This window comes from Argiope bruennichi, chromosome X1, assembly GCF_947563725.1.
Source record: "Argiope bruennichi chromosome X1, qqArgBrue1.1, whole genome shotgun sequence".
Lineage (NCBI taxonomy): Eukaryota > Metazoa > Arthropoda > Arachnida > Araneae > Araneidae > Argiope > Argiope bruennichi.
The window spans coordinates 82,302,828-82,316,399 of NC_079162.1; the positions used below are offsets into that span (position 1 = coordinate 82,302,828).

The 13,572-nt window shown below is 28.9% G+C and overlaps 1 protein-coding gene across 1 annotated transcript in view; it reads left to right on the plus strand.

Annotated features, from left to right (window-relative positions):
* Positions 1 to 13,572, plus strand: part of LOC129958363 (zonadhesin-like) — a 211,230-nt gene that overhangs the window by 80,582 nt on the left and 117,076 nt on the right. Inside the window, exon 3 of the mRNA XM_056070797.1 lies at positions 12,183 to 12,317. Within this exon, the coding sequence (XP_055926772.1) occupies positions 12,183 to 12,317 (135 nt within the window). The remainder of the gene's footprint in view (positions 1 to 12,182; positions 12,318 to 13,572) is intronic.

Sequence of the window (13,572 nt, forward strand, 5' to 3'; positions counted from 1 at the left end):
CAAATCATATCCGGAAAGCAAATGCGTTCTGCTGCTGTCGCACAGCCTATCGCAAACCGCTTTACCGAAATGACCGGCTCTCGTTTAAATCTGCATTCCGAATAGCCATACAAAATTTCATAGTGAAGAAAAATATCTACTATTACTATTTTACATTTCTAGGAATAAATATTCTAACATTTATTTTATCTATATATTTGATATTCTTTTAGAATAGTAAATTTTCTTGTCCCCATTAATAAAATTCCTCTCATAATATTTATATTTCCTATCTTTTTATAACATATTCAATTTTTTTTAATTAACTCCTTTTATGAAAAATATAAATGTCAAAACAAAACCGTAAATGTGTGAGATTTTGACATATATGCGCTAAATTTTTATCACATTTATAGTATATTTTAACTGTGAATGAAATTGCAAGAATTTCTTTCTTATGATTATATTGTGTCGTTATGATATTGCTTGATTGTCAATTAAAAAAAATATTTAAATAAATCTTTAGCAAAATTCATTTATTATTTGATTTTTAAGACCTCTAAGATTATTCAAACTTTTATTGCCGCCTGGAATTTTTATTGTAAGAATTTCGAAATTCTAGCGCATGTTAGAGTGAGTGAAAAATCGATTGCAGTATTTTATCCTTACATTCATAAAACTTGAGAACTGAAGTTAAAGCATTTTAAAAATGTTTGAAAATCGCAAATTTATTTGTTCTCTTACTAATAATTAGAAACATTTGTGCTAAATTACATGGCGCCATTCGCATGGAAAATCTCATATGTATTAATCAATTAACAGATGATAAAAATATTAGAATTATGTATTGTTATGAAGAATACAAAAATATGAAAGACATTAAGATTCTAAAACCTCTTCATTAGCGAGAGTAAGACCAGTAACAAAATTTGTCTTAGCAAATATGAAACTATTCATGTTAAAAAAAGTTTATTACAGTATAATTCCAGTTGTTATCGGATATCCCTTTTTTTTATATGTTTCTCTAAATGTATAAATATTACTCTTGAATGAGAGGAATCTTCAGCTTCCTTAAATGGTCCCGAATAAATGGCAATGGAAATTCCAGATGCTTTACTTTACTGTCAATTTGCAAACTAAATCATTCTGAAGTAACTAACTGTAAAGGTAAAAATGCACGTGGCCTCAGATACATTTTCATATCACTGTTTTCTTCAGACTGCAGCTTAATCATCATCATCACCGGCCTTCATCACACATTCGAACCTATAGCCAGCCAAACAGGCAGCGTCTTCAATACCACCAAGCTATCAGGTCCTGTTCAAATTATCTTTTCATACGAGTAAAACATTAAACGTGTTATTACACCCAGTAGATTATTCGAAAGTAGCAGAAATATAGCTTTGCTGTTTAAAGATCTTCCCTCTGTTTCGAAATCTCCTCTCAGTTATTCTAAACTAACTGGATGCTATATTATACTATTCATTTCGTTGCGAAATCGTTTGCCCTTATTCAAACTTTGTATGGAACTGCCTTATGAATGCTCTTCCAATTTTAAGTAAAATGTCGTTATCATTGAAAAAGCGAAAAATAGGCTAAAAATATACATTGTTCAAATCAATAAGGAAGCATGAATTTGAATAAAAGATTGCAAATGTGAAAATGTTTCAGTGACTGATATGTCTTATCTTTTTTCCTGTACATTCAATTTATTATACAATTCTAACCAAATAAAGATAAATCCCTTTATATTTGTTAATATATGTATGAGAAAAAGGAATTCCTTTACAAAACAAGGAATTAATACAATGTAATAAAGCTCATATTTTTAAATGTATAAGTCCCTATTCCGAAAGTCATGCTGCTCGTCTCTAATCTAAGGAGTGCACGAGATCATCCAAAAAATATTAATGTGTTGCCTCTCTGTCTTGTTGAAGAGAAATTTCCAGTTTCTGAACTGTTTCTTGGGTTAAAGACCATTAAGAAAGTTCTCTCTTTGTTGAACTATCTAAGCTATGATTCATGCTTGTATATTCATTCCTTAGATTCTTTATCAAGAAGTCATTTCTTTCCTGAACACTATATAGCCTGGATTTATCGTTTGTTAGATAGAAATCATTCCTATTTACTGCATGGAGTATTAGTATGAAATGTGTGAATAATAAACAATTATCCAGTGATTCATATATTTTTTGAAGAAGGTGGTATGATGATTTATGGACAATCTGGCTCACATTAGTTTCGGAATTCCTGTTTGCCATTTTTGTGTTGAGCATACTAATTTTCTAATATTGAAACGGAAACTAGATATCTTGAGGCATCGTCCAAGCCATCATTTCGATGCAGTAGCATTACAAAAGTAATTGGTTCTTGGGGCATAATATTTTTTTTTATTGTATTTGTCTTGATAAACATAAACCGTTCTTCTATGATGAACTATTTGGTTATATTTATAAAACACAATTCTTGTTTTTCCAAATTGTCTTGAAAATTTGTTTAGCAGGCAACTGGAAAATTTTTCGACAATAAATTTTGGAAGTATCTATTTGCTGTATTTTTTGATATTATCGAGAAAATATATCTTAAAGGATGAAATGTTCTTAAACGAAAGGTTTGTCGAAGATAAATTAATATTCTAGTGAGTTGTCACATCTGAAATAGAGTATTTTAAGTCAGAGAAGCCTATTTAATTTTCAAAAACTCAACATTCAAAAACAATATAATTAATTTAATTAAAGCATTTTTCGTAGTTATTCTACAATTATTTATTGCAAAGCTATTAGTCTATTTTCAATAATTTTTTCTTTTCAGTTTTAATTTGTAATTCCTGATCACGAATATTATAGAATTCCTCGAATCAGTACCTTTGCTATTAGAGGACACCAGATATACGGAAACAATATTAAATTACATTTATCAAATAATTAACACCTAAAAAATTTCTGCATTTAAAAGGATTATTACCATCGATATTAAATCATGTACAATCCTTAAAAACTCGCATCAGAATATGAATGAGAAATCAATTATGGATTTCCCTGTTCACAAATCAACAAAATTTTATTTAATTTTTTAAACAAGTTAAATAATCAATAATTATATTCATAATACAAGGTAACCGGAACACAACTCTTTATTGATGAATCATTCGTTACATTTTTCTTTAAAATCATGACTCTAACTTGTGCAATGAATTGAATTTTGTATGTAAAACTGAAGTTATCTACCTTTTGTACAAGTCCCACGAATGGTACGTTACATTATTTTGTAAAGTGTTGCTTTATGCAAGAAAATTCAAATGAATGTTCATAACAAATGTTGAATGCTATTGATTTTACATTTATTAAATATATTTTTATCAAAGACATATATAATTTTCCTTCTTTAGCACACTTTGCCTTAAATTGGTATCTAGATCGACTGTCAGACTTTGTTAGTGTTCAATCATAGATAATGTTTTTGTTCAAGGAGGTGATTACGTTTTCCTTGTTTCATATCATAAAAATTTCGTAAATTAAAAAAAATTAAGTAAAAAAAAAAAGATAATTTGTGTAAATTTTTTGTTAAAAAGTTGATATGAATTTTGGAATGTTTAAAAGATAACATTATATATATATATATATATATATATATATATATATATATATATATATATATATATATATATATATATATATATATATATATATATATATATATATATATATATATATATATATATATATATATATATATATATATATATATATATATATATATATATATATATATACTCGTTAGAGTTAGTATAAAAAGACATTCTTTAGGGATGATAGCATACAAGTTAACTTCTTGTGGATTTCGTATAAATACAATATAAGGCCATAGGGACACATAGCTTTATTGTTGTATTTCTCAGATATTTGCTAGTGTACATTGCTAGATAACGTTTGGGTTTAAAGCGGTGATCAAGTTTTCGCTGTTTCATATCATAGAAATTTCGGAAATGAGTAAAAAAAGAAAAGATAACTTAGATTAAAAGTTAGATTTGAATGAAATGGATTTTACTATTGGCAAAAAAGTGAAATTAACACAGATTACTGTTGAAAGTCAAACGACGAAAATTAATGGTTTCTTTCTTTTTGTTATTGCACTCGTTGCCATCTTATTTTGCAGCAACTGATGAGTCTTAAATCGCCAAGGCCTCAAATAGAATTTTTTTCCCCTTGCTCATCAAAATATTTATCCTACATTTTCACAAAGTCAATTGGGGATAATCGAACTTTACTATTACAAAGTTTGCAATCTTCCAACAAACCGGCATGGAATTCACCTGCAATTAAAAGATGCAAGTCATATTACAGATATTTCGAAAATGGCGGAAACTTAATTTCCCTAATACTCTCTTATTGAATTATTTATAACTTCACCTTCTGGCAGGTATAATGTCTTACCTCAATTGTTGAATGAATTTAGTTGAATTTCATTGCTGTCATGTTTTATGAGCAATGTTTACTTTGTTTCCAAGTAATATTAATTCAATCGCAAAACCTTCATAAAAATAATGAATAAAATTTTCTATAGATTTTTAAAAAAACCGTTATCCGCATTTGAAGGATTAAAAGTCCAAATACATCACATGAAACAATTAGATGATATTATAAATTTGGAAATGCATTGCAAATGTTTTTTTTATATATTTAATCTCAATATCCGTTCAAAATTTTTTTTTTATCTTGATTATTCTAGATCGAGGACCGGAAGTGGTTTCTACCGTGGTTGCATAGTTTTTAAAGAAAATTTTCCATGGATAAAGCAATAACTTAATTTAATTTTTTCAGAATGGAAAAAAATTATGAAAATCGAAAGATATATATTTTGTAAATTCCTTGAAAACGAATTTAAAGGATTTTAAAAATACATTTTAGTTATGCTTTGATGGACTAAATTTCTTTGGCCGAAATTTAGATTCCTCACTTTGAAGCATGGTGTAAAAGATTTTATCCAAGGCTCATTTGCTGCAGATTTTCCCGTTCATGTTAAAGAAGAATATCCGGCTAATAAACTTATCTTTAGGTGATATATGACATGCAACTATTCTCCCTACTTTTTCTGAATAATTTTCTATAGAACTCATCCTGATATGTTTGTTTAAAGCATTCATTCTTTGAAAAAGCTATTATCAAATAAAAATACTCAGAGCAACAGCATGTATTCGGAATTTACCGTGCTTGAACTGAAAATAGAGGGTGGTAAAAAAAAAAAAAACTTCCCCTATATATGAAACCCTAGCGGCCTATCCGCTCAACCAATCGAACCAAAATTTCAGGCATGGTTGTTTGAAGGTATGCGCTGGAGATTGTGAGGATTCTAAACAACGCAGAGCTCATGGTTACGTTTACAGTGAGAGAATTTCGAAATTTTCGAATGGCAACACCCACTTTTTCCTTGTGCAAATTGATCAGCGTATTGAAAAACCACAAATGGCGTTGAAACGATTAGCGTGTGACGAAAATTAGCGGCGTAAATCATTTACAAAGAAGAGCATTATAAAGGACTAATGACAACACAGAGAGGAGGAGCTTTGACGCACTTTGCATAATTCACAGGGTTAAACAGTAGCAACGAAATGTCATTAGGGACATTGTATGGATGCAAGATGGGGCTCCTCCACACGTCACCCAATGTGTTCGATCAATGCTGCAACAACACTTTGGTGATAGAGTCATCTCTCATAACTTTGCGGTTTCGTGGCCACCGCGATCCCCCGACTACACTTCTATGGCCTCTGGGGTTATCTGAAATCTAAGGTGTACACGCCTGGTCCACGAGATGTGTCAGAAAGTTGCAAGATGTCATAACACGTGTGAAGTTATGCAGATTCCTTCTTTCATGTTAAGTTCGACATTGTTGTCCACAATCTTCCGAACGCAATGCGTTGTTGCCAGCGAAGGCGAACACGTTGAAAACCGGTAATTATAACTTTCCACTCCAATAAAAGTTTTTTTTTCTTTCCTCTCTGTTTTGTCATTAGTCCTTTATAATGCTCTTCTTTGCAAATGCTTTACGACGCTAATTTTCGTCACACGCTAATCGTTTCAACGCCATTTCTGGTTTTTCAATACGCTGATCAATTTGCACAAGGAAAAAGTGGGTGTTGCCATTCGAAAATTTCGAAATTCTCTCACTGTAACCGTAACCGTGAGCTCTGCGTTGTTTAGAATCCTCACAATCTCCAGCGCATACCTTCAAACAACCATGTCTGAAATTTTGGTTCGATTGGTTGAGTGGATAGGCCGCTAGGGTTTCATATATAGGGGAAATTTTTTTTGACCACCCAGTATTAATAAAATCTATATCATAAGGAAGAAAAATATATAGCAAAATCAGTCAATGATCCATGTCCGACGATGAAGCAAGAAGAAAAACCATTAAAAAAGAAATTGACCCAGACTCATTCGATCGATTATGACTCATTCTGAAATTCAGTAAGAGTCTTTTTTCCATTTTCTCTCCACTAACTTGTCAGTTTGTACACAGATTTTAACGACATTAACCTGAAGAGTTATGTTTATATCGTCTCTAATTGGATATTATTTTTTATCCATTATTGGCGCACAGTGCGTTAATGCGCTATCAGAGAAAGATTAACTTTAGGTCTAAGAGCATGCTAATTAATTTTATACAGATTTCATTACGCGACAGTAAAAGATAAATAGAGCACAGCATTTGTACCAAATTTCTCACTATACATATGTTTTTAAAAATATAGGTCTTCATTGGATAATGAATATTTCTTTGTATGTAAAATAGGGTTCATGTGCCTATTACATGAGTATTACAAGTGCTACATTACATTATTTAGTGTTAGAAAATTGGTTTAGAAAAAAAAAGTATGTTCAGAATGAATATTAAATAGCACCTTCTTAACATTTTGAATTATTGATTATAATGCAGATGCAAATATAATTTCTCTCTTTTTTTATCAAATCCTTGCCTTTAATTGGAATCATTGGTCTTATGCGAATATATTATGCTAAATAATGCTTAAATTCAAAAATATATCAGTTTTTAGGTATTTCAATTGATAGTAATCTCACGAATGAATTAAAAAAAGATTTTATACAAAAAGCAAATGCAATTTCTAGTGCAAAAGTAGATGCGAATGTAAAACTATATCTATGATTGAAGACGCAAAATATCCAAATCATATCCGGAAAACAAACGCGATCCCATGCCGTCGAACAGCCGATAGCAAACCGCTTTATCGAAATGACCGACTCTCGGTCATTTTCTTGTCCCCATTCCTCTCATAATATTTATAATTCCTATCTTTTTATAAAATATTAAATTTTTTAATTAAAACCTTTTATGGAAAATATAAATATCAAAACAAAATCGTCAAAGAGTGAGTTTTCCGATATATAAATTCTAAATAAAACGGAAATTTTATCACATTTCTAATATATTTTAAATTTCAATGAAATTCTAAGAATTTTTTCTTATGATTATATTGTGTAGTTACGATATTGCCTGATTGTCGAATAAAAGTATTTAAATATATCTTTAGAAAAATTCTTTTAATATTTGATCATTAAGAGTTCTAAGATTATTAAAACCTCTCTTGCTATCGGGAAAGACTATTGTAAGAACTTGGAAATTCTAGAGCATGTTAGAGTGAGTGAAAAACCGATTGGAGTGTTTTATTCTTGCAGGTATAAAACAGGAGAGGTGAAGTTAAAGCATTTTAAAATAGTTTCAAGATGCATATTAATTAATTTTCTTATTAATAATTAGAAAATTTTGTGTTTAATTTTATAGCGCCATTGGTATGGTAAATCTCGTATGTATTAATCAAATAATTGATAATAAAAATATTAAAATAATGTATTGTCATCAAGAATACACAAATATGCAAGATAATAAGATTCTAAAACCTCTTCATTAGCGAGAGTAAGACCAGTAACAAAATTTGTCTTAGCAAATATGAAACTATTCATGTTCAATAAAGTGTATTATAGGATGATTCTAATTATTATATACATCTCTATTCGTTTGAGATTTTTGAGTTTTACTCTTTAATGTGACGAAACTACAGCTTCCTTAAATATCCCCGAATAAATGGCAATGCAAATTCCAGATGCTTTACTTTACTGTCAATTTCTCCCCAAAATTGTTCTTTAATAATTAACTTATTATGCAAAATTGCACATGGCCTCAGATGCATTTCTCAAATCACGTAAGGCTTCATAGCGACGAACTATCATCATCATTGGCCTACTTTATATATTCGAGCCTGCAGCGAGCCAGTCACGCAGCTTCTTCACTACCACCGTACTATCAGGTCCTGTACAGTGTATCTTTTCGTATGAGAAAATCATTAAGCATATTATTATAACAAGTAGAGCATTCGAAAGTAGCAGAAATATAGCTTTGCTGTTTAAAAATCTTCCCTCTGTTTCGAAATTACATCTGAGTTATTGCCTAATAAGTTAATTAACTTATTAGGCAAAGTTGCATGTGGCCTCAGATACATTTCTCATATCACGTAATGCTTCATAGTGACGAAATATCATCATCATTGGCCTACTTTATACATTTGAACCTGCATTATATATTATATATTATGCTAAATATTATATGGTAATTGATATGATATGAATTGATTGATATGAATATATTATGCTAAATAATGCATAAGTTAAAAATGTATCAGTTTTTAGGTATTTCAATTGACAGTAACCTCATGAATGAATTAAAAAAAGATTTTATACCAAAAGCAAATGCAATTTCTAGTGCAAAAATAGATGCGAATGTAAAACTACATCTATGATTGAAGACGCAAAATATCCAAATCATATCCGGAAAGCAAACGCGATCCCATGCCGTCGAACAGCCGATAGCAAACCACTTTACCGAAATGACTGGCTCTCGGTTAAATCTCGATTCTCAATAGTCATAAATATTACATCGTGAAGAAAATTACCTACTATTACTATTTTAAATTTCTAAGAATAAATTTTCTAATTTTTACATTATCTATATATGTAATATTCTTTTAGAATAGAAAGTTTTCTTGTCCGGATTAATAAAATTCCTATTATAAAATTTATATTCTTTATTTATAATATATTTAACTTCTTTTTTTAATTAACTCCTTTTATGAAAAGCATAATTGTCAAAACAAAACCTTAATAGTGTGATACTCTGATATATAAACTCGAAATGAACGGGCAATTTTTATCACATTTATAATATATTTTATTTTTTAAGGGAATTATAAGAATTTCTTTTTTATGATTATATTTTGTAGTTACAATATTACCTGACTGTCGACTGAAAAGTGTTTAAATCAATCTTTAGAAGAATCCTTTTATTATTGATCATTAAGAGTTCTAAGATTATTAAAACTTTTTTTGCCATCGGGAAAGAATATTGCAAGAATTTTGAAATTCTAGCGCATGTTAGAGCGAGTGAAAAACCGATTGCAGAATTTTATCCTTACAGGAATAAAACACGAGAGGTGAAGTTATAAGCATAAGCATTATTAAATAGTTTCAAAATCGCAAAATTATTTGTTCACTCATTAATAATTAGGAAAATTTGTGCTAAATTTTATGACACCATTCGCATGGAAAATTTCATATGTATTAAGCAATGAACTGATAATAAAATTATTGAAATAAGGTATTGTCATCTAGAATACACAAATATGGAAGAATAAGATTTTAAAACCTCTTGATTAGCTAATATAAAACCAATAACAAAAGTTGTCTCAGCAAATATGAAACTAGTCTAACTAAATAAATTTTATTATTGAATATCCTTATTTGTTTTAAATATTTGTGTTTTACTTTTTAATGAGATGAAACTTCAGCTGCCATAAATGTTCCCGAATAAATGGCAATGGTAATTCCAGAGGTTTTACTTTATTGTCAATTTCTTTCGCCGCGTCTGTTCCTGCTTAGAAATGCCACGTCATTCAAAGTAATAAATAATTGGAAGATCTCAGCGCCTTCTATTGTGTTAGTTAATATGTAACATATTAACATATAATATACCATATACAACTTATTAACTAAATCAATAGATGGCGCTGAGACCTTCCAATTATTTATTACTTTGAATGACGTGGCATTTCTAAGCCGAATAGACGCGGGTAACAAGAAAAAACACGATGGGACATTTTATTTGGTAGATATATTACTTGCTAATGGTATGTCCTTTCCGTTTTGTTTTAATAATTAGTTGTGAGTGTTCGTTTATAGTTTATATTATGTTATTGTAATTTTCACTTAAATTGGAGGTTGTATTTTATGTAATTTATTGTTTTTCTGTAAAAAATGGTGTATCTCTTAGGCCTTAATTTCAGGGGATTTTCGGGTCACGAGGGGTCACTATTGTTGGATAAAAAGTCAGACCTCTCACAGAAAAAAATCCCTTGTTTTGAATCCCTGCCTGAAGGTGACCCTTGAGAAAGTCCTCAGACCGGATTCTTTTTTTTACTTTTGATTCTATTTTTATTCCTTTTTATTTTTACTAATTGTGTATATATTTATATATATATACACACATTCTTCAAAGCAATAAAGAATCATGAATTTGAATAAAAGGTTGCAAACGTGAAAATATTTTAGTGACTGATATTTGTAATCTTTTTTCCTGTCCATTCAACTTATAAAACTATTCTCACCATATAAACTTAAACTCCCTTTTATTTGCTAATATATATAATGGAAAAAGAAATGCATTTACAAAATAAGGAATTAAAATTGTTATTCTCTCTTGTCTTTCTTTCTTATTTTTTGCCAGAAAGCGAGAAATGCAACCTTTTCGTTTATCATAAAAAATAATAAAATGTAATAAGCTTTAAATTTTTAAAAGTGTAAGTCCTTTTGCCGAAAGTCATGCTGCTCGTCTTTAATACAAGGAGACCATGGGATAATCTAAAAAATATTAATGTGTTTCTTCTCAATCTTATTGAAGAGAAATTTTATTAGACAATTAATAAAAATATCTTTGGCTGATATGTGTCATTTACATATATGGTATTATATATAAGAGGAGCAGATTTCTCAGTAGAAAATAATTTATAGATATAAAGTGTGTGACCACTATGTAAAAATACTGAGTCCTAATTTCCTCTCAGCGAGAGTGTAGGTGATGTTGCAGTAAGGAGTTTACTCATGTGTAGTTAATTGTTTATTTGAAGATTCTACCTTTTTTGCCATTAGTGATTCAAGGTGAATTTAATATATTAATCATAATCGTACACAACACAAATTACTTATTATTTATTGAATCATCCTCTCCATATATTTTCTTTTTTACTTCAGGATATTGATATGTTTTTTTTAAGTTTATTTAATAAAGATTATAATAAGATCTTTTAAGAGATTTAAAGCAAATAAGATAAACATAACTTTTTTAGTTCCAAAATTATTTCTAAACAATAAATTTTTAATGAAATAAATCTTACTAGCTGATTCAGAAGTTCGTAACAACTTTAATATCTATGATACGCACACGAATTATGTCGTTTCCATAGAAAGGGTGTAAATGAAACTTTTATTTTTATTTTTTACTTATCATGAAATCAGAATTAATTGGAAGCAAGTTTACAGTTAATAAGTCACTAAGTGCTTTTGCAGTTGTCACTTAAATACATTGAATTGTTAATAGCAACGGCTTATTAATGTTCAGCTTGTTATCCTCCTTTCAGAAATAAAATTAACAGACTAAGAACCATGTTTTTCATTCCATTATGGACCATTTCTGGTTATGAGGGTATTGAAACAACAAGAATATTGTTTAAAGTTGTGGAAAAGTGTGGTTCTACATCTGACAACTGCTTTTCTGAAATAAGACCGGCAAGTCGAACATTTAAATGTCATCTCTACACTCATTGTATAATTTTATAAAAGCGAACCGCCTCAACAATTGCAGAATCATACAGGAAATTTATATAGCAAATTATACAACGAATGAATCATGACCTCGTGCCAAAAACAGTCAGATTTCATTTTTCTCTACTATGTGCAAACGACATTTTTCTCTCTAAAATCGTTTGCGAATAATTGATTTTTAAAAACTGTTTCGAGTTATGATTCACCATAATTTCAACAAACAAATTATTACGTTTAAATGTACAAATGTGGATTAAAAAACTGTATGGAATGGCATTTTTCTTGCATTTCTAATTAATTTCTGCTCTTTAATTTTAGAATACTGAGCTTCAATTATATGTCAACTCTTTATCGGGTCAATGTGGTAGCATTCGCCGCTGTAAATCAGAAGACAACTATTATGCAGATGGTGATGTTTGGTATCCAGATCCATGTACGACTTGTAGATGTGAGGTATGATACTTTGTTTTAAATCTTCCTTTTAATTCTGAATAATATTGATATCGTTTCAGGAACCAAAATGTCAAACAGTCGTGGAATAGTAATATGAAATATTAAAAAATAAAATTTGACAGGCATTTACCTACTACGATGAAAGTTACTAACATTGCAAAGTTCTTGCAGATCTAAAATTATTAAGAGTAAAAAATATATATAATAAGCTATGCAATACAGAATTTGGAAGTAATGTTTTTAAACTGTACTAAAATTAATTTCCCTGATGTATGAATCAGTATTTAAGTTAAAAAAAATTCTAGAATTATGCATTTGTAAAGCTTGTAATCACTTTTGCTTAAAAAAGATGTTTTTATTATCCTATGTCTTATAAATTATTATTACGACAATTAATTTTTAAGAAATTATTTCCTTTTCCTTTATTTCGTATAAAGAGAAACAATTTTCATTTCTTAATGTGCCAAAATTCTGAAATCCTATATAGTTGGGTATTTTCAATAAAAATGCAATATTTTAAAACTCTCAGAGCTATGCGTCAATAAAAAGCTTGATTTTAATTTTTTTATTTTTTTATTATGGACGTTATTTGTTAGTGAATTTGAAAAAAAAAACTGTTCACAAGATTCCATAATAATTCGGATAATTAATTATGAAATATATAAAAGACTAAAAGGTAGAATATACGTAAAGTTCTTTAAAATCACTGTTTCATTAGGGCATTCAACAACATTGTGATTGGGAAATGCAGGCACAATAAATATCAGAAGAAAGAAAATTTATTAGCATTTATTAAAAACCAAAATATGTTATGAACATCATTAAAATTCTAATTTACTAAAATATTTCTATCAGAACAAGAGGGTTTTACTATTCTTGCTTTGATATGTTAATTTTTGATAAGCAAAATTACTTTCTTCTTTTTAACAGAAAATAAGTGTGTGCAGTTTTTAATAGCTTCTTTCTCTTTTATGCAACAAAATTTATCAAATTAATAAAATCTCTAAATTTTACAAATTCATTTTACCTTGGAAATACTATTAACGTATTAATTGCCGTGTGAGTTGTATTTAAGTCACCTTCCTTTTAATAGTAGGGAACAAAATCTTATGATTCATATATAACTCAAGTTTTCTCTTATCTTTTCCAAAATAAATACCGTAATTCAAAATAAAAGCTCTTACTTTTTGTGTAGAAATTGATGAATTAAATAAACTTACCTATTATATTTAAATGAAATTATTGGGAAACATCT